We start from the raw sequence: 24,988 nt of genomic DNA, 5'->3' as shown, positions 1-24,988 counted from the left end.
TGGTCGCCTCACCACCTTAATAACCTTGATCATTAGCAAAGCTATAAAAAGCATTGCTCAGCCAGTTCCTACCAGCAGCTGGCTAGGTCAGCTGTTGCCACCCTTCTCCATCTTGCAGTTGTACTTCAACCTTGTAAACTTGTCTACATCACATACTGTACAATACCAACCTAGGGTCCGAAGCCAAACTCACATTGTGGGTTGTGTTATTTTACAATCTAAAGGTTCAAATATGTTTACAGATGCTTAACTAATGTTTTCCTAAAGTTTTCAGCCAACGGTTTCAAACTAGATCGAAACCCATTTTGAAATCGAAATATTTGACTATGGTCTTAACTCTCTTAACTCGAAGAAGAAAAATCATGATGCAGACACGGTTGCACTTACCTGGTTGGACCAACATGACCGGCTTTGGAAGGCAAAATCCAATAAGAACCAGTCCAGCCCAGGGTTTTGATCCAACAATGGTTGGAAATAAAAATTAGTAGTTTACTTGTCTTTTATTTCATGCCTTTTTCCATATTTGAACATACGAGTTAGGATTTCTTTCTTTTGCATTAGTTTCCTTTATGGTTGTTTCCTAGTCAGACTTGTTTCTATTTCAGTTTTATGTCTCTGTTTTCCCTATATATAGGTTGTAATCGATGGAGAAGTGAGAGTGAATGGAAGAATGAAGTGAGAATTTGTTTGGTTTGTGCTCTGTGAGAGTGTGTGTGTGCTATTCCCCTCCCCCAGCCACTCTGATCTTCCTCTTCTTCCTTAAGACCCTCCATCAAATCAACCCACACCCTTCGCAGCCTACCAGTTACTTTTTGAAGCATCCTACTAGTTGCAGCCATCTCTCTTATGGATGGCTATGTTTATAAATTAAGTATAAAACCAGGAAAGAAAACTAGGAGAAAAGAGTGATTTTACTTATAGACATGAGCATCAGTGGGTGGTTCATAAAGCTACAAAAATAAAAGCAGAGCTTTCCTAGACACCATGGATGGCAATGATCAGTGATTATCATTCTTCTCAGGGAAGGTGGATGGGGAAGGAGCACTGGGAGAGTTGGTAAATTTGAAGGATCCATGGGTGTAGTTGTAAACTTGAATGCAAAATTAGGGTTATTTTTCTCAAATGAAAATCAACCATTCAATGGAAAATTGGCCATCCAAACAGGCCAACACCCTCATATTCACTATCTTTGCCTCTAATCCAACAACACATGGCACCTATCCTCCCAACTTTCCCAGCCCACAATCCCAGAAACCACAAAGCCTCAATCCACACATCATCCTTGAAGGGGAGATTACGGGGGGATTAAAAAATATTTGAGTACCTAAATAGCTTCAATTCCTTTACACAATTTGTAGGTATAATTGAATTGAAAAAGTCACAAATACATAAATGCTGCCAATAGTTCTTTCATTTGTGCAAGTTGTAAAGACCTATTGATTGCTAAATCAGAATTCTACAACAAATAATGTTCTACTTTACGTAAAAAAAAATATTAAAATTATAAATATCGAAGATAATTACAAATGTTGATATACATGCATCAGAAATCATACTGACACATGAAAATTAAGCAACTTCTTAAGAAATATTGTGGTTCAATGAGAGCTCAAAGTCCAACCTAACCTATAATAACATTAGGTTACAGTGGAAGTAGGATAGGGAAACCAAGCTGTGTAGGTACCGAGAATAGTAAAAAACAAGGGGCAAATAATGTTTGACATTAGGTTGGGGCTTAATGGGACGGTGCTGGATCATTAACATAGACTGAAATGGATAATTAAGAGAGACTTACGGTGAAAAACCAGGGTATAATTAATGCAGAAGTAGGTTACAAGTAAACTACCCCAGCAGTTAATAACCCCAAACAAGACTCACTAAATAGTTTAAAAATAAACAGAAGTAAACCCAGGAGGACAACAGAGAAATAACCAGCAAATAACCACCAAAGACCTTAGACTAATAAAGCAACAATACCCAACCCAAACACAAGTCGATAGGAGAGAGAAAAAACCTTGCGATTGGGAAAGAGAGAGAGAGAGGTGCGGCTGGACCTGTGTGGCTCCAATGGAGCTGCAAAGCTAGCCAATGGTGGGGTCCTAGGAGGGTACAAAAACCCCCAAGTTTAAGAAATTTCTGGTGATTGGTTGCAAAGTTATGAGCTTTCTTGAAATCTGACCTAGGAGAGAGATCGTTGGCTTCAAGAGTGGAAATCCTTCGTGAATCGATGCTGGTTCTGAAAACTCTGGACAGATCTGAACTTCTCGAATCTCACAGCAGCAATAATCAGGAACAACAAGCAATGAACAGTAAATTGAATCAAATAAAGTCGCAAGAACCAAGAGAATTGTGGATGGGGTGGCTATCTCGGCCCGGGCATCTCACCCACAGCTATCTCAGCTGTTTAGAAGCAATTGACTGCAATCTTTGTTTATTCAAATCAGAGAAATAAGAGTACATAAGCTCCTCTATATATAAAGGGCATATTAGCAGTCATACCATAATTAGGAGTTACTCCAAGTAGGATTAGACATTAAATAATAGGAGTTGGACTCCAAATAGGACTAGACTAGAACCCCAATTGGAATAGGCAACTAACAGTCATTCACTAATAGGGAAACCTAAACTGACTAGAAAACTGAAATAATAAAGGAAATAGACTCAAAACAAGACTACTAATGAATTAAATCCCGTTTTTCTACTTTCTACCCATATTTTAGGCCCATTAAAGTGGCACATTACGAAGAAAACCCATGGGATCAAAGGCCCAACACATACGTAACCCAACCCAAGGCTTATTTGCAATAAAATAATCCCATTAAGTGACTTATCTACGTCAATAATGTTGGATGTGTACCTAATGGCTGGAAAACATTCAATAAAAAATGAACTAGTTTAAAGGTCAAAATATTCTTTCTGAGAAATAACAAGAAAGTAGATAAGAAGATTTTTTTCCGTGCAAGGGGTCCACTAGGAGTCATACAAGGGAACCCACAAAGGAGTCAAGGACAGGACCCACAGAGGGGCCAGATTGGGGTCCTGATGCAGATCTGAGTTTCAAAGCTGGAATCGGATCACTTGAAAGCCCACCCAAATAAGAGAACTCAATAACCAAAGTGTAGTGGCAGTATTGTAATTAAACAAAGGTTATAAAGAGAATGGAAAAGTTGTAAATAACCACAAGTTCTATGGTATTACTTGGTAGCTAAAGGAGAAGGACATAACAAGAATTAGATTTATTAAGTATGGATAAATTAGGAACAGAGAAATATAAGGGCAGCAACTAAATAATAAGAGATGAGAGGGGCATTGATATGAGAGTGAAGACAAAAAAGAGACTTTAACACAAGAAGACAGACAAGAAAAAGACAAAACTTAAGTTCAGCAAAGGAGGAATAGACTAAACTATTTAAACCAATAAATAAGAAATCACAAATGAAACGTGAAGGAGGGTTATCATCTTCCTTCAGGCAAGGAACAGAGGCGGTGAAGCAGAAGATGTTTCGACAAAAAAAACTGTCACCAGGGCAGCACTCGAGCTGAAAGTTCAGGTATGGGATCGCGATAGCAGGCTGGTTATAAACCCAGCTTCAATAAGCCTCAGCAGCCCAAATCAGAATAGATTCAAAGCCTGCAACTGGGACTGGCGAAGGGATTAAATTTCATACCTAAAACTAGTTTTGGCTCTCACATGGACAAGAGCTTCAGAAAACCTTGATCGATGAGGGAGAAGCAGCAAGAGATGAGGAAAAAAATAAGACTTCCAAAAGAGGATGATAGAACAAAGGAAGAGGAGGGAGAGAGCTACACAAGCAGTCACGGCAGCCATGGTTCAAGCCCAAAAATAATTCAAATTCATTCAATTCTTCAAATCTGAAATTCCATATTTTATTACATGACTACTTAAAGGAAAACTCAAAGCATCTCAATGGTAACTAATTAAAAATGGAAACTAGCCTATATAGAAACTGAAATAAAAATCCAAGCTAAATAAAATACCACAACCTAATTTCTAAACCAAAAAGGAAAGTAAATAATTAAATTTCCAAATCAAAGAGATCCCTTCCATCGCCCAACTGCATCAGGGCCCAGAGGGCCACAACCTTCTTTGAAAGCAGGAAATATACTAATAGTTCTGTGACTTAGATGCCATCAAGGGGACTTCAGACACTGACCAAGCCCCTGAAGAACTGCCAAGTGCCAACCACCACGGCAAGCCCTAGATCGAATGATAAGTAGATGAGATGGAAGAATATAAAGTCATCCACCTTCAAAGAGCGCACTAAGATTCGAAAATTTGTATATGGATACATGAGTACATGTAATTCGCATCAGCTGAAGCCCCATGAAAATTTGAAATTTCTAATTCCTTGTCCCAACTAATGTCATCCTAAATATATCATACATGTCCAGTCACACAAAGCAAACTTTACTAAAGAAATGGAATAGTCTAGAAAGGCTTACTAAGTATTAAAACTACAAATAAACCAAAAATAATAATAAAATTTTCCACAACACACAAATAACTACTCAGTTTAAAAACCTTTACTTACTTTGACAAGACAAAACTAAAAAGCTACCCCACCTATACCAAAATCCTTGTAATCACATTAACAAGCAATAGACTCTCCTTAATGACAAAACTCTACCCAAATAAGTGAGTCTGAGAACAGGAAGGAAGAAAGAGAAATCAAATCCAGTTTGAAATACGGCATGCTTGATTATGCATTTAACTCCTGATCCTCTTTAAACCAACATGTGTCTACCACCTAAATATATCTTTCGTTAAAATGTTTAAACTACAAAAATTAAGCAAATGAGTTTCTAACTTACATGAAGCGTAACAACTGCATTGGGATTTTTCTCCACAGCGTAAATCTTCAGCTTGCGCCCTGTTTCTTCAGCTGCCTGCATAATTTGAAAAAGTTCAAAAGAGGTAAAATGCTTCAAAGTCTCACACATACAACCAAATAAGCTCTGTGGCTACTGCACCATTGGTACGTGAGCAATGAGTATACCTGCAATGATGCTCTAACAAGAGGTCCCCTCCCTGCTCCCACAACCATCAGTACCTTGAAAAATGGAATGAGGACTATATTTTCAGCTATGGTTGACAATTGCAACATAAAGATACAATGGGATTTGCACAAACAATAGAAAGGAAAGGTCATCTCCAGTAGCATTAAAACTTCCAAAAAACAAATGATGTCTTACAACAGTACTGGTTGATACTTCCTCATCTGAAACCCGGTCAAGCAAGGCTTTGGATATAGCCCTTTGGTACTGTCCATGTAAACTAAAAATTAGATTTTCTGAACAAAAAAATTAACAAAACATAAGCCACAGACATTCAATATTCTCTTAATTAGTCAAGGAGGGGAAGGAAAGGGAGACAGAAGTGTCAGAAGAAATTTCCCATCGTACTCAACAGAACAATTCACAAACAGGTTTGAGGGTGTGAAACTAACCAACCTGTTTCATAAACAGAATCAGATAAGAGACTTGCTCACCATCATGGTTCTAAAACTCAGATCGGATCACTCAACATCGGTCAGATTGGAATTGTCTCGGCCTTGACCGATCCCTGATCCTGACCTTTCTGATCCCATACACATGTATGGTCCAAAGGTAAAATCATAATAAAAACTGATTTTTTTAAAATAAACAGAGGTAGATCTGTCCAATACGGTCCGATCCAATCTGATCCGCAACAATATCGGAATGGTAATGGCCTTTACCATTCCCAAGTTTTAGAACATTTCTCACCATGGACAAAGATCTGGTTACACACAGTAAACAGAGTATAAGAGTATAAGAGCATCAAAAACAAAGCATCCCCTCGATTCAGACTTCAGATCCTATTTTTTCTCTATATTTTCTCTCCTGCTCTTGTACTTGGAATAGTGAGTCGTTTTCAGCTGTGGCAGGCCCATCTTAATGATAGGAATATTTTTTATAGAACTCTAATCCAGTGGGTACTGTTCATACCACTGTTCACATGCTACAGTTTCTGTTTTGAGTGGCAGCAAATGAGAAAGACATTTTTATTTGTTTGATTCGAAAAACTAGAAATATCTAACTAACTATATAAATTTCTAACACCAGATCATTTTTCTGCTTTGTCTATAGTGTTTTGGCTATTGTTCATGGCACTGTTCACATAAACAGTAACTGCCAGTGTTTGTTGCTGGTCCCAAGCCTGGATAAAGGAGGCTTGGTGCGTCAGATTGGCAGCCGCCCCTAGAAAAAAGCCTAGCCAAACCCTTCTAACATGGAATCTACAACCTTATATTATACATAGTGTTTTGGCTATTGTTCATGGCACTGTTCACATAAACAATAACTGCCAGTGTTTGTTGCTGGTCCCAAGCCTGGATAAAGGAGGGTTGGTGCGTCAGATTGGCAGCCACCCCTAGAAAAAAGCCTAGCCAAACCCTTCTAACATGGAATCTACAACCTTATATTATCAACGAAATGCTAGGGCGTTCCCTTCCAGAATAAATGACACGCTACACTATGACCTGAGTGTTGTGAAAACTTAAGCAACGGTTAGCTAGGGCATCCCTTAGTAGGCAAGGGTTCTCAATTATGACGAGTAAATAAGCTAGTCCAAAAGCGTAGGATTAGGTTAGTATCTTGGAACATGGGGTCTTAATGAGTAAAAGAGTCTAAAATTGATGGATTTAATGAGAAAAAGAAGGATTGACATGGCCTATATCCAAGAGACTAAATGGAAAGTTCAAAAAGTTAAGGCTTTTGACGACTTCAAATATTAGTATACGGGGAATAAAATTGAAATGAAGAGGACATTGTAGTGGATAAAGATTTAAAGGATAATGTGGTGGATGATAAAAGATTTGCATATAGGATTATAGTTGTCAAGCTTGTGATGGAGAAAGAGATTATTAATATAATTAGATCTAAAACCCCAAGTAGGATTAGATGAAATGAGTAAGTTACAATTTTGGGAACACATGGATGGATTAGTGCAAGGTTTTAGATTAGGAGAAAAGCTTATTCTAGGAGGTGATCTGAATGGACATGTTAGGAGAGATCGTAGAGGCTATAAAGGTGTATATAGAGGATACATATTCGGAGAGAGGAATGCAGAGGAGATGTGAGTTTTATATTTTTCTGCTGCTTATGATTTATCCATTGTAAAATCTTACTTTTAAAAGAGAGAGGAGCAATTAATTGCATTTAAAAGTGGGTTCATAGAAACCAAATAGATTTCCTTTTAACTAGAAGGTCCGATGAATTGCTATGTAAGAACTATAAGGTTAAACCAAGATGATGGACAGACTTCATGGCCACACACCCTTTTTATAAATATTAATCAACATTACAATTAGGCTGCCAATGTGGGCGAGCCTGTGGCGCAAGCCACGCAATGGTTAAGTTGCACTCATAGTAGTCAAGGTAGTGCCTAGGCACCGCCTAGGCGGCCAGGCTTTTTTTAGGGGCTGGGCGAAGAACGCTTTTGTGTACGTTCGAAATGCGGGGGGCACCTTGATGTCCAAGGTGTCGCCATGGGCGCCTAAGACTTCTTTACATCAAAGTGGGTGCCTTATTTATGTTTTCCCTTTTTTTTTTAAATAAATCCAACGTTGTTTGGTTTATTCCAATTCTAAACTTCTTATTTGATGAAATGCAGATTTTAAAGAGGGTGAGATGCATGGGATCACCAACTCTTTAAGTGAAAGGAAAAAAAAAAGTGGGAGAGTGGGGGAAATCGTGAAACAAAAGAGGGGAATTGAAAAGTGAGAAAAATCGAGTGACATGTCTCCTTTTTTTCTCTCCTTTTCAATGGCAAGTGGGTAACCCTCGTTCCTCACTTCCTCGTCCATCCGGCAATCAAGAGAGCAACCAAAGGCAAGAGCAGCACTCAAACACTCATATCTCAGACTCTCATCATCTCACAATACTATGGTAGGGCATAGGCGAGATTCTTGCTGGAGCAGAGGAGCTTCGTTGGCGGCAGCCATGGCACTCATCTCTCACAGAGTCACGGTTTTATGTGTTTTTTTTTTCCTCTTCTAAAGTTCTACAGTTCTCCTTCTGTAGTTCTACTTCTTCTCCTTCTTCTGTAGTTCTGCTGCTTCTTCTGAAATTATGTAGTTCTACAAGTCCGCTTCTTCTTTGTTTGCAGCTTTGGGGTGTTGTTGATTCTTCTTGTTGTTGTTGATAGTTACAGAGTCACTCCACGAGCTTCGTAGATTATCATAGAGTTCCGACTAGATCATTGTGTGTTCATGGGGAACAAAACTTGTGAAGTAGTTCGAGGAGTTGATACCTATCAACTCAAGATGCACACTAGGTGCACCTTACTTCTTCACGACATGCTCTATGCACTGGATATTCAGCATAATCTACTTTAATATTTTGCATTATTGCCTTTAGAATATTCTTTCTATATTAACGATAGTACATTGGAGCTTTATATGAGTGATATTCTATTTGGATATTGACTCATTATTGATAGATTCTTTAAATTAGATTTAATTGATTCTAATTCATCGGCTTTTTATGTGGTTAATGCATGTGACAATTCTGAATCTATTACTTGGCATGCTAAACTTGGATACATAAGTCGAGATAAGATGGCTAGGTTAGCTAACGTAGGCCTATTAGGCACACTCACTAAAGTCGACCTCCCTACGTGCAAACCCTGTCAAGCAGGTAAGGCTCATCGGAATCCTTTCGAGAAGGCAATACAAGTACCTCATCCTATAGAGTTTGTACACACGGATTTCTTTGGACCTAAGAGTGTTACACCATGCGCCTCATACTCTCTCACTTCAATAGATAATAATTCGCGATATAGTTATGTCTACCTGATCGCTCACTACTACTAGACATTAGATTGCTTCTTTGTGGCAGATGTTGAAAATCAATTGAGAAATAGTTTAAAGACTATGCAAACTAATCGAGGGTGCAAATAGATATATAAGCAGTTTAAAGAACTATGTGAAAAGAATTGGATATGCAGGAAATTGACAATTTCTCATACTCTGCAGCAAAATGTGGAAGCGGAGAGAAGGAATAGGACACTTTTAGACATTGTAGGGGTATTTTTTAGTGAAATTAGAAATGGCTGGTTGATTGTGGCGCAGGCCAACCTCCCAATATCATTTTAGGGACACGCTTTTGAATGTTGCCTACATCCTTAACCTGGTGCCTTCACAGTCAATTCCTTCCACCCCGAGAAATATGTGACCATTGGGGTCAACAGTTTACGTTCACAACACACCTTTTAAGTTTGGGAAGCTTGGCCCTCGAACTTGGAAACAGATCTTTATAAGATATTCCAACAACTTTAAGGGTTACACTATGTACGGTGAGCACCTTAATGGAGGAATGACCGAGATAAAGTCACGTGATGTCGATTTTATTGAGATAGAACTTCCTAGCATTAGTGACACCAGTAGGGATCTCGACATCTTTGAGATGGAGGATGACGAAAAAACATCTCACCTACTTTTGGCGAGGATGGGAAATCTACACTTGTAATCGTCAGAGACAGTGAGTCGTCAACCTAGTTACACTGTACCAGCCAACGGCAGTGTACCACTAGATTAGAATTCCCTTATGCATAGGAGCACTCGTGGGTGCATTCCCCATTATCATTTTGAGACTGAAGTGGAAACTCGATTTATGTTCCAAAAGATGAAGAGTATGCTTCTATACGAGAGGCGCTCTCCTCAGCTGCTAAGGATAAGGTGGCAAATTGCTATGGAGGATGAACTTAGTTCTATGAGTAACAACAAGTATGTGCTTTGATGGTTGTATCACCGGTTGTATGGCTTGTTTGCTTGTTTTTTTGCCCCCTGTTTCTTCTGAAAGTTTTTCCCATGCGGCTTGATGCCATCCCCTTCTTTCCCCCTTTGTATATTCTTCCCCTTGCATTTTTTAATTGTTTATTCGTCAAAAAAATAAAAATTATGTGGGTTAGTTGACCTTCCTCCTAGGGATAAGACCATCAGAAACAAATGAGTTTTCAAGGTTAAACGTAGGGGTGTCAAAACTGGGATCAAACCGGTTATGCAGGCTGAAACCAACCGAAACCAAACCAAAACCGAAATGGCCTATCGGATCATGTTTTGAACTGGGGTAGTACGACCCCAAACCAAAACTGGTCCAAACCAAAAACCAAAATAACCCGACACCAGACCGAATCGAATAAAACCAACATCAACCTATCGAAATAGCAACATGTTATTTCCCAATTGAGATTTCTTTTTTAACTAAAAACTAACTGCAAGTTCTAAAACTACAAGTAAACTATACTTGGTCATTATGTATCCCAAACTACACACAAGATTCTCTTAACGAGAGTTGCCCATGTGACTTCTAAATTTAAAATCTAAAATACTTTGGTTAATAGTAACAGAAGTGCAAAGAATTGAGACTCCGGGCTCTGGCTTATGCAAGTGGTCCTCAACAAGAAACCAAAAACAACCCAAAAGCACACCGATAGGAAACCATAATCAAACAATAACATAACCGAAACCAATGTCCCTTATTAGATCATGTTTTAGGTTCACTAATTCTCACCCCGAAACCGGTCTAAACCGACGAGTTTACACCTTAGTTAAATGCAAGGCAAATGGTTCAATTGACAAGTATACGGCAAGCCTTATGGTGAAGGGATATACCCAAAGGGAGGGTGTAGATTATGAAGAGACTTTCTTGTGATCCAGGGGTAACATGATGGTGTTTAGCAATCAACAAAAGGATTTCTTCTCTAGGTTTTTTGGTAACTTGAGAGCACTGATCAATACCAAATCACGATTAAGCTCTACAGTTGATCCCAGAACAATTAAAATCGAACCCCCGCCCCCAAAAGAAAAAAAAAAGAGTCGATATTTCTATTGCAAAAATAAAATCAATGGTTCCTGGATATGTTTAATAATAATTGTACTACACTCACTTGGCATATTTTGAGGTGTTTTGCAGAATACTTATTTCCATTTGAACAACAGTTACCCAGAACAGTCTCCACTTTTGGTCCAGTTATCTCTTTAAAATTCTATAATGCAAGGTCAAAATCGCGAGCATTTGAAAACACAAACTTACACTTTTACAGATAATGTGGCCAGAAAAACCTATAGGGGCAGTAAAATGACAAATACAATAGCAATACAGATTCAAACCTGCAAGTATTTTACTGTATCTTTCTCGAATGTCTCATAAGTTTGGGCCTCCAGATTATCCATTAGAGGCTGTATCAAGATTGGGGGAAAAGAAGTTCGAATGAGATTTTTTTAAGGGGGAAAAAAGCCAGGTTAGAGGCACTAACATGGACAAGAAGGAAAATCTAATAAACAGGTTGAAATTTCCATATTTAACAGTAAATAGAAAGCAAAATAAGAAACATAAGCTATTACCTGCAAGGGAGATTGTAAGAAATCCCGGTAACCAAGCTGGCATTAAGAATTTAGAGTTAGAAAAAAAATAAAAGTATGAGAATCTTTTATAAAATATGCACATATGCTGTGTGGGGGTGTGGGAGAGAGGGAAGGGAGGATGGGCAACGCACCTCAAAACGTTCTTGCTCAGGCAGTGGTTCCATCCTCTGGTAGAGGTACCCAACATAGTCCAAGTATGACCGCAATGGATGTCTTGCTATACCTAAGTACATGATAATCCTTAAAACTATAACCCTTACTATTCTTGACACTATCAATTATGCATAACAAACCAAAGACACATCAAATATAAAAAATAAGATTGCCTACCAATTCAAGATCCAGGATATACAGAAAATCATCCTGAGAATAATTTGTAAACTACAACAATTATGAGTTGCACACAAAAAAAAAATTGAGGAAAAGAATCAATGTAGAAAAATATATATAACCAAGCCGAAAGAGAATTTGGTTGTTATGGGCATTCCATTGGGATCCTTTCCCTTATCAAGAATACATGGTCAATGACTGGGATTAATGGGACAACTCTGGTCTTCTTTAAGGGTTATTTACGGTTTATGATACTTCACTGACTCTAGTAAATTATAACAATCTTCAGTAAGGTATTCTTTTGTTGAATGGCAATAACATTTTGATCTTCTTTTTTTTTTCAAGGAGCAACAAGAACCTTCACAAAAAGAAGGAAGCATTTATGTGTGGCACACTGACACAAAATTTCTCAAAGCGTACAGCCACATGACAGGTCAGATGGTGCTGAAATTTTGTTGGCATATAGACTCAAATATCCCTTGCACTCACATGTGAAGTTCCAACCCAAACTACTATGGAGTTGGCAACACGAAAAAATAGTTCATTAAAAAATCCAAAACTGTGGGCGCATGGACATATATGGCAGCATAAATGATTGAATTTGACACATGCCTCCCCCAGACAGTTCCCCAAATGTCAAACATCTGAATTAACACACCAGCCTTCCATATGGCACAACTAGGTATGTCCACCCATACATTTCACCCAGGTGCCCACCAATAAAACCTTTACTCTAAAACGAAAATGTAGAGAACAACCAACAGGACCAGAAATCCCGACCAACAAGGTGCTCCACTAGATCAAATGGAGCAATGAATAATGCAACTGAAAATTGGATTCTTTCAAACACTTTCATTCACGTCTGATTTTTGAAGGTGAAAGCTAATCCGTTCAGCCTGAATTTCAGCTCATTTAAAAGCTTACTTATCACCCTCACCCAAGACCAAAATCTTCGTCTCTGATACCAATTTTCCCAAAACCCTAGACTTCAGTTGAAATTAGGAGATTTGGATTCCACTTGAAAGAAAATAATAGTTTCATAAGTACAGGACAACTAGGACAGTATGGGAATAGGACTACTGCTGCAGTCCTCAAACCTCAAGTCCTAATTCAGAATCAGAACTTCAGGTCAAATAGGCTTAAAATAGGCCAAGGTTGTAAGGAGTGTAATCCAGGAACACTTCAGGAATTAGGCTGTCTAACTAGGTTCTGGTTTAGCAGAAATAAAACCAGCAGAAATGAGAAAACAGATAAACAGTATATGAAGTAGACTGATAAGATGATTCTGATTTAATAACAGAATAATAATCTAAGATCTGAAAAGTACTTGGCTAGCAGGAAACCCCAGAAAAATATAGTTGCCGGTTCGGCAGATCAGCAACTGAGTAGAATATTTGAAAGCAACACTCCCTAATTTCAGCACCTGAGAAAGTCCACCATAAGAGAGAAAACAGAAAGGGGAACCGAGAAGAGAGAATAGAAGGCAGAAGAGAGGGAAAACCTGCTAGCAATAGGAGCCACAAGAATGGGGGAGAAATCAGAGTCATGGGGAAAAGAGAGACAGAGAGAGATCAAGAGGAGGGGGAAGAGGAGCTCTCACGCATCACCTACTCAAAACAGTTTTTATTCATTCAATCAATCAAAGGGAGAGAGAGAGAGAAAATAGCCCAATAAAATTTTTTTGAGAAAAATTAGAAGTCTAATCAAGATAGACTTCGTAACAAAAAGACTCTTAAAAGTATTAAAAGACTCCCTAACTTAATTTGCAGCAAGAACTGGGCCCCACACCCAAATGTGAGCAATCTAATACAATTTTCAAATAAAAGGCATTGAACTAATCCCAAATTGAAGCAGGATGTCAGCTGGTCATTATTCTCCTCGACACCCGTACGTGATACAAGGCATGGAACTAATCCATCTTTTCAGCTGCTGACATTGCAACTTGTTGGAAGGGAGTTCAGCTTGTCATGTAACTGTGCCTGAAAAGTTTGGGGTAGTTATCTATCTTTCAAGGCCTCTTTCATGTCTCCCCATGTTGTGATGGCAGCATCGAGTCTTTGCATTCTCTTTTCATGGTTCCTCCACCATTGAGGAGCAGAACCAATGTCACCAATTAACATAGCACGAGGAAGTTGTAACTTCCGGGGCTCTATCGCTCATCGAAACAACACAAGTCATATAAAACATTAGGGTACTGTTGTCCATTGTTTTATTTCAGCTCCAACTTCACTTTGTGGTAGTCATCCCTGATAAGTTGGTTGGGAGTGACCGCCACAAGATAGGCATGCACAGGGTCTTCAAAAGTAGGCTGCGGCTATGGAGGAGGTGACTGTACTACTATCCTTTGAGATTCCCGGTGAGTACTTATGAAGTTATTTCCCATAAAGTACACATGTGCATCATCTCGAGGTCTAGGACTAGAATTATTAGGCTCCATATTTGCTGTAGAGTACACATGTGCACCTTCTCAAGGCCTTGGACTAGCATTAGTAGGGGCTCCATACACTGTTGTCCCATGTTGGTAGCACATTAAGTTATGTCATAATCTCTTTGAGGTGATTGAATTTGTCATCAATGCTAAGGTACTGGAAAGACTGTGGATCACTGCTGGCCATAGCCGTGATACCAATTGATGTGTTCTAGGGTAGATTAGATAGGGTTAATAGAACACAAAGCCCATGGGACAGAAACACAACAATCCAAACAGTACACGAAATGGAAGAATTAGAAAGAGTTAAATAAAACAAGATCCAACAGATGGGGCTGATATGTGCCTAAGTGACTTAACATGCATGGGCCCCAACAGAATGAAAACAAAAGTACTTAAGGAGCTGTTTTAAGGCTGTTAAAAAAGCTAGTTGTGGACTAGTTGCGATGGCTGTTTTCTAACGTAGTGGTCATGCACTGAAGCTTGGAGATTTCACAATTATCACTTGTTCTTCCCACCAAAAAAGATTCTTAATCCTTTGCCACCACCTATTTCTACTAGTCCAGCGCCAGGTGTTCAAAGACTTGCACTGTCATACATCAATGAAGCAATGTGAAATCAAAGAGAGAGATTTATCTCTGCTTTTTAAGGAACTATGTCCTACATTAGGTTTATATCAATTTACCCTTGGCCCAAAATCTTATTTTCTTTTTTTTTTTTGACGGGAGTGGACAAGGTGATATTGGCACCAAAGAGGACTATAAATCAGTTATGGGAATATGATCACCAAATTTACCAAGTTGTCAAAAGAATGATTTGTATACATGCAGCACCAACTTAGGCTAGCGAGAAAGTTCAATAGGGAAGTATGCTTCGACAATTTTGTAGAATATTTTCTTAATCTGTAAAATAAAATGTATGATGTCTCAAGTTTATCAAAATTCATTTCTCTGACAATTCACAAACATGTGTGACCCAGAGACATTTCTGCTAAAAAGTTGAACAGCCTTTAACAAGAAAATAATCAGTATCATCAGAACTTACCTTCAACATAATTATCTGTATGATTAGCTGTAAGTTCTGAGCCACCCACGGGAATGTCGTGCACTGGTTTTCCAGAAATCACTACCTGGGAAATTAATTTCCAAGTGCAACGATTAATAACCTCCACAGAGTACGAGTGGCCAAAAAAAAACAAAAAAATCAGAGAAATCCAACCACATCTGCTATAATATTAAGGCAAGAAATAGAGAAGGATCCCACAAAAAGCATGTACAGAGAACCAGTGCTGGGTAAAGGATTCAACCCGGAAAAAAAAAGTACAAAGACTGGTTATGATAAACGACCTGGTTGAACAATATTTATCCCAGACCAACAGAAGGTTGAACAAAAAATGCTCAAAGTTCAAAGAATATGAAATTCAACCATCAGCAGTAACATTGCAAGCGAACATCAATTATAACCATATCAATCACCTTAAAATCAATTTCTCAATCACCATGGCATGAAATGATCAATAAAACAATACTATTTTAATATCTACCATCAAAACAAAATAGAAAAGGCTAATTTTAATTTTAATTTTTTTTTATGTTGGCAATATTTACAGATGTGAAAAAGAAAAAAGAACATAAGAACTAGTTAAAGATCCTAAATGCTCTGATATGTATGGGAAGAATAGAAAAAGAATCTTCATCGCATGGGAAACCAGAAGGGTAATCAAACGAAAGAAAAATTGCCCCTTCCAAATCCAGAAGAGACACCTTATGAATTCCGAGGGCTCGTGCCCCTTGTTGTCATACTGATGAGAATTGCTATGCCAACTTTATAAGGAGTTTATACAGTGTTAATCAATGCTTTTCAGATTCTGTACTATATACAACCTCTACTGGCATTTTGGGTCGTTAGGCCAGTCAGACAACCCAAACATCTATACAAAAGAAATGTCTCCTGGAATTAGGATTTATAATAAGGCAGTATAGGGTAAAATTTGAAATGAAATCACATAACATGTGATGTAGGATGGAATGAGAGAAACCAAGAAAGAGTTATGAGGAGAATTCTGATTTACAATTGAGAATCAGGATTACAAAAAGAGAACAAAAACTAGAAAGTCCGCAGAAATAAAAAACCAAAGTATGAGCACACAGATTATAAATACGCTAGCCGTTGGTAGAAAGGTGAAACCACAACAAGCCAAGAACAATTTTCTCCTTTACTGCCCTGGTTCCACATCATTACCCCACCCCCCCCCTCCCGGGTTTAAAAATTCGAGTTATCAAGGACGGAAAATGTAAGCCTCAAAGGGCACCTTCCTACTTCATACCTTAAACATGATTCACATTCAAAATATGAAACTTTGACGACAATTCCACTTCTTGGAATACTGAAGAACTCAACATAGGAAACCTCTTTTATTTGCAATAAGGCACAATTAATGAAGTATAAATACAGACTTTAACCAATGACTGTGAAACAGTGTAGTAGAGAGTACTGAGGTGAGAGGCTAGGTGTGAGTGAGAGACTCAAAACCATCTACCCCCTTCTTCTTTATTTTCTGTTTTGTTCCTAGTTTCTATTTCTTTGTTCTGTGATATAACCACATCTGAGAAGGAACGAAGATCAGTTTAATCCTCTATTATTTCTGCTGGACATCAGAAGCTGCACTGTTACAGTCCCTTCGAGTTCTAGTTTTGTTTATGTTCCTGTGATTAAAAATCAGCAGAGTTTTTAACTTTGTTGGGTGTTTAGGAGTTTACATGTTCTGATGCTCACTGTTAAGTGTACTGTCAGTTCTGTTATTGGTATTATTGCTGACTTGCAGTGACCTACTGATCTTATCACATGGTGATCTGTTAGAATATGTAGTTAAGTGCCGCAGTGGCAAATTGGCCTTTTCCCCCTTCCACCGACACTATTTAATGATGGTCATCTGAAGGGGGGCATACTTGTAATTTTCCTTCTTCCTTGCTTATTATAAATAAAGGGGTTGTGTGAACAATTAGATCATTCAAGCATTCTCCGCATTCATGCTGTTAACATGGTATCACAGCCTATTTTTCTGATCTAGGGTTTTTCAGCCTTCTCCTCTTCTTCCCAAAATCGCAAGCCTCCATCTTCTCACCTTCCATCTTCATCGCAAGCCTCCATCCTCTCCCACCTTTGTCTCCCTAATTCCTCATATGGCAGCACTAATGAGATGATTCATATGAATCTAGTTGTTGTCCTATACATTACCTAATGTTCAAACCCCAAAACCCTGCAAGAATTGATTAGGGTTCTTCCCCACTCTGAAATTTTGTATTCTCCACTTCTTGGAGTTCGTTTCTTCACACTCCTAAGAACAAATCTCGACCTATTGAAGATCAAGTACAACAACCTGGAAGGACTCATCACTACTTGCAAGATTGAAGCCCATTTTCACTAGTGATTCTCCAAAAATTAGGGTTTTCTCCCAAAACCCTGACCAATCGATTTTTGGGTTCCCTCTCTCAGAATCAATTGATATTTGAAGGAGACCCTCCTCATCCCTACAGAGGAGATCGACCATCCCTCTGGCCCCATCTACCAAGGTTGTGTGTGTGATCTTCATCTTCTTCCAAAGTTAGGGTTTTCTCCTAAAACCTTAATTTGGATAAGGTATTAGGACTTGAACTCTCAACACCCCATATCCCATGTTGTTTCTTGTGATTCTCTTTCCCCTTCCAGTCGTACTTTTGTGTCATCACTTTCTTCTGTTCGTGTCCCTCAAAATTGGCGGGAAGCATTTGCAGATGAAAAATGGAAAGCAGCGATGGTGAAAGAAATCGGAGCCATGAAAAAGAATTATATTTGGGAACTTGTGACTCTTCCTCCCCAGTTGGGTGTAAGCGGATGTTCCTACTGAAGCAAAAAATAGATGGTTCAGTGGGCAGGTACAAAGCTAGGCTTGTGGCTAAAGGGTTTACTCAGACATACGGAATCGACTACCAGGAGACATTTGCACAGGTCGCCAAACTGATCAACTACCAGGATACATTTGCACGGGTCGCCAAACTGACTTTTGTACGACTTTTGATCTCATGAGCCATAAATTTGGGGTGGGATCTCCAACAACTCGATGTAAAAAATGATTTCCTCCATAGAGAGCTAGATGAGGAAGTGGACAAGGATATTCCACTAGGATTCTCTAGTGAGGGAACTCAAGGCAACGTCTGTGAATTGAAGCGTGCTCTCTATGGATTGAAACAGTCAACTCAAGCATGGTTTGGGAGATTTCACAAGGCAATGACCTCAGTGGGGTATAAGCATAGTAATGTTGATCACACTTTGTTTATAAAGAGGTCTGGTGATAGAGTCACTATGCTCATTGTCTATGTGACATCGTGGTGATAGGAAATGATAGTGCTGAGATTGGTTGTCTCAAGGGCTTTCTTGGCCGATAGTTGGAGATAAAGGATCTTGGAACACTAAGGTATTTTCTTGGGATTGGAGTTGCCAGGTCTTCCAAAGGCATCTTTCTTTCTTAAAGGAAGTACATCCTTGATCTATTGTGCGAGACAGGTTTGTTGGGTTGCCATCATTCTGATACTCCTACAGAAGCTAGTAGTTGGCTCAAGGAAAAAGAGGGTGAACCGGATGGCAAAGGCCATTACCAAAGGTTGGTAGGAAAACTGATATATCTCTCTCATACGCAGCCTGATATTGTTGTGGCTGTTATCTTGGTGAGTCAATTTATGCATGATCCCTATTCCTCCCATATGGAGGCAATTCTACGTGTCTTGAGATACTTGAAGTTAGCTCCAGGGAAAGGGATCCTTTTATTTCTTAATGATCATCTCAGAGTTGAAGCTCATATAGATGTTGATTGGGCTGGTTCATCAGACAGAAAATCCATCTCAGGTCACCAGCTGCATCAAGAAGCAGAATGTGGTTGCTAGATCTAGTGTTGAATCAGAGTTTCATGCTATGGTACTGGGGATTTGTGAGTAGTTGTAATTTTCCTTCTTCCTTGCTTATTATAAATAAAGATTTTGTGTGATCAATTAGATCATTCAAGCATTCTCCCCATTCATGCTGTTAACATGATCCTATTGTCATAGTAGTACCTATTTGTTAAGTGTAAACTGGTCTTATTCATGTTGTTAGCATGATCCTATTGTGATGGTAGTACCTATTTGTTAACTGTAAACTGGTCTTACATTATCCAGTGTATTAACTAATTTCGGCATGTAACTGTTAAATGTGATGTAAACAAAAAACATACTGGCTCAGATTAATGTCTGACACATACTGGCAACCAACACCTGAACTAGAAACCATGGCATATGGATACTATCAATACGAGGCACCACACTGCAGCAAAGGCATTACCTGTACTGAATGATTAAAAAACAAAGCCATCAACTTCTGGTGGCGTTTTGATAAACATGGGTATCCTCGTGCATTTGTTAGGAAAGTCTGTCAAATTGAGAGTAGCAGTTAATCAGAACTCGACACTTATAGCAATACCACATGGTTTGTCTAAAATTTCAGAATAGCACACCAATCAACCTTAAGAAATATTTACATTGGTATGTACAATAGCAGCCCTAACAGGCTCGCCAAACCAACGTCCAAGTGAATTCGCAGAGGGTAGTGAACTCCTGGTGAACATGATTTATTTAGTACAATTCCTGAAACATAATTACAAGCTCCCTGAATGCCACAAGCTACCTAGACACCACAGTTCAGAAGAATTCAGAAGTTTGTCTCACTAACAATATATCAAGGGCTATTGATAGCTGACTGTGATGTTCACAAAGAAGACGAAATGCATTCCACCATTCCCAAGAATCACCACTCTGCCAAACAAAAAGTTTAAAGGGAATATACTTTTATCTCAATGATCAAGTTGCTATAAACTCTCTCTTGTGCAGCTAGAGTACTAAAAAGAGAAATATTTGTGCATGGCTCAACATTTAGCAATTACCAAATGGTCGGAGCTCCCATCCATGGCATCGTCTTCAGATTTTTGCAATGGAATCCTAAGCCACAACTTTTATAATAAAAATATCATAAGAAAATCACCAGAAACAACAGGAAAAGAACTCCAATAAATGCCTTCAGCATAAGATAGTATGATCGAAGGTTTTACCTGCATATTGTTAAGATTCTGCAATATTTCATTCACACATTTTGCATAGTTACTACAAGATGCTCCCCTTGGGGGAGGAAGCAGACAAGCCTGGAATGACATGAAAATGAAGTTGTTTTAATGGAAAAAATATTCTAATCAATGTGATATTTACAACCATCATCATTCAAGTAGATGGTTGGCTGGAACTCAACTAGATCAATAAATGAACCCACCACCAACTCAACAATTACTAAGGTTGAGCTTTTTCAAATTTAAATCACGAGGGAAGCACAAGAACCTGGTGGAAAGGCTCAAGTATTAGATCAATATAATTATATTGCTAATCCTCATAGTGCACCAAAAACTGCATTATCAGGAAGAAAATGTGGCAGCCAAAGGAATCTGCAGAATCATATTTCTACTGGAACTCAAGTGGCGCAGTGTCCTCTCCGTTTCCAAGTAAGAAAAGAAGACCATGTCAGGGTTCAATGCAGGAACGCTGTCAAGCAGTGCCTTGACGAAGAACAATTATAAGTCTTTCCAACTCAGAAGTCAGAACTAAGTTCAGTAGCACAGATTTATAGCTATACCGCATACATACCTGTAAGGAGAGATGAGAAGCCCATGCTATTTGTTGTCTTAAAACCATTTCAGAATCCATGCGAAACTCTTCATCTTCTGAATCCAGGTCAATCCATGAGCTAATCTTGCCTGGACAAACATTGATACATCCACTGTTAACAGAATTCCAAGCATCATATCAAGAGAACCACTATTACAGTTCATGGTTGTTTACAAAAAAAAATTAAGTTCATGGTACGGATTTCAACATCTTGGTCAAAATTTCAGTGAAATATCTCAGTTTCAATATGAGTTGAAACAACATCCAATGCAAACATGGGGAAGTCCAAATTTAGCAAAACTTCGAGTCATTTGGTGAAATCTTGACTCATTCCGGAAAAAAATCACTTCCACCCCCTTCCACCTGAGAGCTCCAGAACTGCTAGAAAATCTCTTTTTTTTTTTTATTTGGGGTCAAATCCTTCATTTGCAGCTGAATCAAGGCTTGGTGGTCAACTGTGGAGCATCCATTTCAACATCTAGGTAAATTGAAGCATCACTGCATCACTTGGTCGAATTTCCCAAATTTCAAATTTCTCACCTATAGAGCTGTTGTGGACTTTGAGAGATTCTTTAGGCAGATGATGACATGGTCATCATGTGACATAGGGTCCGAAACCAAACTATCATTTTGTGTTTTTCTCAATCTAATGATTCCAAAATGGCCATAGTGCCTCAGGCGTGAGGTTTTGGGCACCAAAATGCCCATTTCTCATTTTTCACAGAAATAGACCAAATTTCTTCACCAAAATTACGAACTACTTTGGTTTCAGTGAAGTCAAAATCCCATCAAAATCCAATTTTTTTTTACCTTGTCTTAGTTTAAGCAGTACCACAAACAATAAATTACAAAGTTGTTGAGCGTGAGGCACACTTGGCCACTTGGGCCATAGTGCCCGAGGGGCAATGCAAGACACAAGCCTAAGGGTTGACGGTGCACTGATTTTCAAATAAATGTAAATCCATAAATCAATCTATAAATATTCCCAAAGTTATTAGAAATTAGTACAAAATAGAATAGCTAAAAGCCTAAAAAACCTAAGTGGCTAACAGTTTCAATCTAAATGTTGAGTGAAAAATAAAGAATTGCCCAACCAAAGCAAGTCAAAGCTGGAGTTTGACCATGGCAATCAAACTCGCATTAAATATAAACAAATATTGAAAAACGTATACATATATAGAAAGAGAGAGAGAGAGAGAGAGAGATAAATGATAAACATAGAATAAAATAACTTACAATAACAACCACAAGGGAGAAGGATGGGTAAGCTAGCTGGTTACCCAGGATAAAATGTGCTAGCATATTGACCATTAGATTAGATCTTTGCCATTGATCAATCCCATTTTTCAATTTATTCTTTTCTCCTTCATCATCCTCCTCTGTCATAGCAGAAGGCAACCGACAATAGACTTTTTCCGGACTCGGGATACTCTCTCTCTCTCTCTCTCTCTCTCTCTCTCTCTCTCTCTCTCTCTCTCTCTAAACCATCCCCATCACGGCAGCTCGCCTTCTGCCTCACCCCTACCCCCAGCCCATCTACGAACCCTACTGCTAAAATCCCCCTACCTAACGGAATAAGAAGATACAGATATCTCCTATTTTGGAATTGAACAACAACCACGACTCCAGTATGGCAAAAATCCAATGATGTTCTGTGCTTGGTCTCTCCAGCCTGTTTAGATGAAGATTTAGATGATAGGTGATTTACAAAAGAGAAAATCGTGGAGGAAATCAGGAACGTTAAATTTCATATTCGAACAAATCTAAAAGCAACAATCCTTTTAGGAAGAATTTCAATTCAAGACACTCAATTTAGAACTGGAGATCTCTACTTGTGTTTCGAGTTTTTTTCCCACCGAAGAAATTTCTTATAATATCCTAGCAAATCCTGTTCCCCCTAAAATATTTCCTCCTGCAAATGAGTCGATTCATGAATTGCTATTCCTTGATCATTGTTCCGAATTCTGGTTTTCACACATGGGAGAAGATGACGAATTCTGATTTTGCTTTGGGAAATTGGAGAAATATACAAAATAAAATCAAACTAATCAGATAGAACCAAACCAATTAACACCCTACTAGTGTGGAAGCTGAGTAACGTGCAATGGCACAAGGTATTTTGTGAGCTCATGTGTCTTAAGAGCCGATTGTGTGATCTTGGATTTACTTTTGAAGATCCATACGGCTCTATTGTGACAATAAGGCGACCATTAGTATTGCTCATAATCCAGTCCAACATGACAGAATAAAGCACATTAAGATTGACAAACAATTCATCAAAGAGAAACTCAACCAAGAAATAATTTGTATGTCTTTTGTCAATTCAGCTGACCAATTAGCTGATGTGTTTACCAAAGCTTGGAACTGTAAGGTGTTTCATCCTCTTGTCTCCAAGTTGGGCACCAACTTGAAAGTGTGTGTTGAGATAAGAATGGTTAGTTGTCTTAGATAAGGATGCTTAGTCATTCACACCTTACTTTCCTATTCAGTTACATGGTAATCCTATTATAGATAAAGGTGACCTCTATCATTACTAAGTAAAATCATTCACTAGACCTCTGAGTATCAACTGATAATGGTAGTCTAAGGGTGTTTTTGATTCGATTATTCTATTGGAACACGTTTTGATTCTGGATGTAGCTCATATGGAGGAGTTTCTTTGGAACAATTTTCTTCTGGATGAAAAACTGTTTGGTTACCCTGATTTTGTCAGTTGATTTTGAGTGGAAAACAGTTTGGTTACCTTAATTCTGTCAGTTGATTCTATGCATCATGTATAGTTATCTTAACATGGATTTAATGAACTGTAAAATAAAATCAAAATTATTTTGTTAGAAATTGCAATGAGATGAATCAAACCCCTAAGTTCGTATCTTCTTCCTACGAATCAAACCCCTACATTCGTGTCTTCTTCTAACCCAAATTCCCTAAATTCGAGTCTTCTCTCAAACTGAAACCCTAGATTTGTCTAAGTTTTAACACTTAGCAAGGCTGAATCAAACCCCTACGTTCATGTCTTCTTTGGCCAAATCTTCCAACCTTTTCACAATTACAGTTCACTGTGCATGTAGGCTTTGAAGCCAACTGAAAAAGGCTAGCGCGCGTAGCAAAGAAAATGGATGTGCTAATGCGCAACACCTTTCGCGCGTCGCGCTCTCAAGCCGAAGCGCTAGCGTGCCAGCGCGCCCTCCGTTTTCTCGCGACTTGACTAAGCCCCGCTTGCTGCTGAAAAATGTAATAGGCTAGTGCGGCTTGCTTCGCTCTGAAAGCGGAGCTCGCTGCTTGGAAAATCGTAGACGATGAGCGTGAGAGAGAGAGACAGGTACAGAGCAAGCAGCGAGCGAGAGATACAGAGAGAGAGCGCAAAGAGGGACAGCAAGCGAGAGAGCATAGAGAGGGACATCAATCGAGAGAGAGAGCAGAGAGCAAGAGCAGATAGAGAATACCAGAAGGTTCGAGCAACAACAAGGACGTGAGATAGCAGAAGGTCTCGAATCCACTCAGTTTTCAGTTTCTTCTCAGCTGCGATCGTCTTTCGTGGAAAGAGGGTAAACGTTAGATAGCAAAACACAGAAGAAGAAGAAGAAAACACAGAAAAGGGAAATCTAAACTTGAAGTCACCGAATGAGGGTAAAAGTGAGATAGCAAAACACGATAAATGGAGTCACCCAAATTCTGGGGTTTTTATATGAACCCTGGAATCATGTGACTCAATCTTGGATTTACCTATTCAGGTTAATCCGTTGAGTCGTGGCTTTTAGTGTAATTTGTGATTCCATTGAACACCCTGAGTCCGGATCAATTTTTCGGAAACAGGAACCAAACAGTTTTATTTTAATGCGAAACAAGGATCCCTAGAATGTGGTCCGATGGAAAAATCGAACCAAACACCCCCTAAAAAAGTGTGAACAGTATAGGGTCCCTTTTGGCATGAGAAACACAGTCAAAGACGCAATTGGCAACAAGTGTTCAAGTATGGGGTTTTTTAGAATTAATGATAAAATATGGACAACAATTGATATCGACCAAAGGGGAGGGAGAAATAGCAAATTACAAAAAGATAAATCATGGAGGGAGAAAATCTGGGGTTGTCTTTAACCTCC

At 38.8% G+C, this 24,988-nt stretch overlaps 1 protein-coding gene across 2 annotated transcripts in view; it reads right to left on the bottom strand.

The window, feature by feature from the left end:
• LOC122081344 (protein arginine N-methyltransferase 1.5) overlaps positions 1 to 24,988 on the bottom strand; it is a 54,660-nt gene that overhangs the window by 17,075 nt on the left and 12,597 nt on the right. For both annotated transcript variants that reach the window (XR_006141068.1, XM_042648419.1), the window contains exons 3-15: positions 20,865 to 20,974; positions 20,282 to 20,371; positions 20,117 to 20,182; positions 19,906 to 19,988; positions 19,715 to 19,790; positions 19,519 to 19,605; positions 15,211 to 15,295; positions 11,540 to 11,631; positions 11,388 to 11,423; positions 11,154 to 11,222; positions 5,215 to 5,283; positions 5,019 to 5,072; positions 4,834 to 4,908 (exon numbers count right to left, since the gene is read on the bottom strand). Coding sequence is in view for 1 of the 2 variants with exons in the window: in XM_042648419.1 (XP_042504353.1) it covers positions 4,834 to 4,908; positions 5,019 to 5,072; positions 5,215 to 5,283; positions 11,154 to 11,222; positions 11,388 to 11,423; positions 11,540 to 11,631; positions 15,211 to 15,295; positions 19,519 to 19,605; positions 19,715 to 19,790; positions 19,906 to 19,988; positions 20,117 to 20,182; positions 20,282 to 20,371; positions 20,865 to 20,974 (992 nt within the window). In the remaining variant the exon portion in view is untranslated. The remainder of the gene's footprint in view (positions 1 to 4,833; positions 4,909 to 5,018; positions 5,073 to 5,214; positions 5,284 to 11,153; positions 11,223 to 11,387; positions 11,424 to 11,539; positions 11,632 to 15,210; positions 15,296 to 19,518; positions 19,606 to 19,714; positions 19,791 to 19,905; positions 19,989 to 20,116; positions 20,183 to 20,281; positions 20,372 to 20,864; positions 20,975 to 24,988) is intronic.

Source organism: Macadamia integrifolia, chromosome 6, assembly GCF_013358625.1.
Source record: "Macadamia integrifolia cultivar HAES 741 chromosome 6, SCU_Mint_v3, whole genome shotgun sequence".
In the NCBI taxonomy this organism is placed as follows: domain Eukaryota; kingdom Viridiplantae; phylum Streptophyta; class Magnoliopsida; order Proteales; family Proteaceae; genus Macadamia; species Macadamia integrifolia.
Note: the sequence above shows the minus strand (reverse complement) of the source record. Positions and strands in the feature narration are given on the sequence as shown.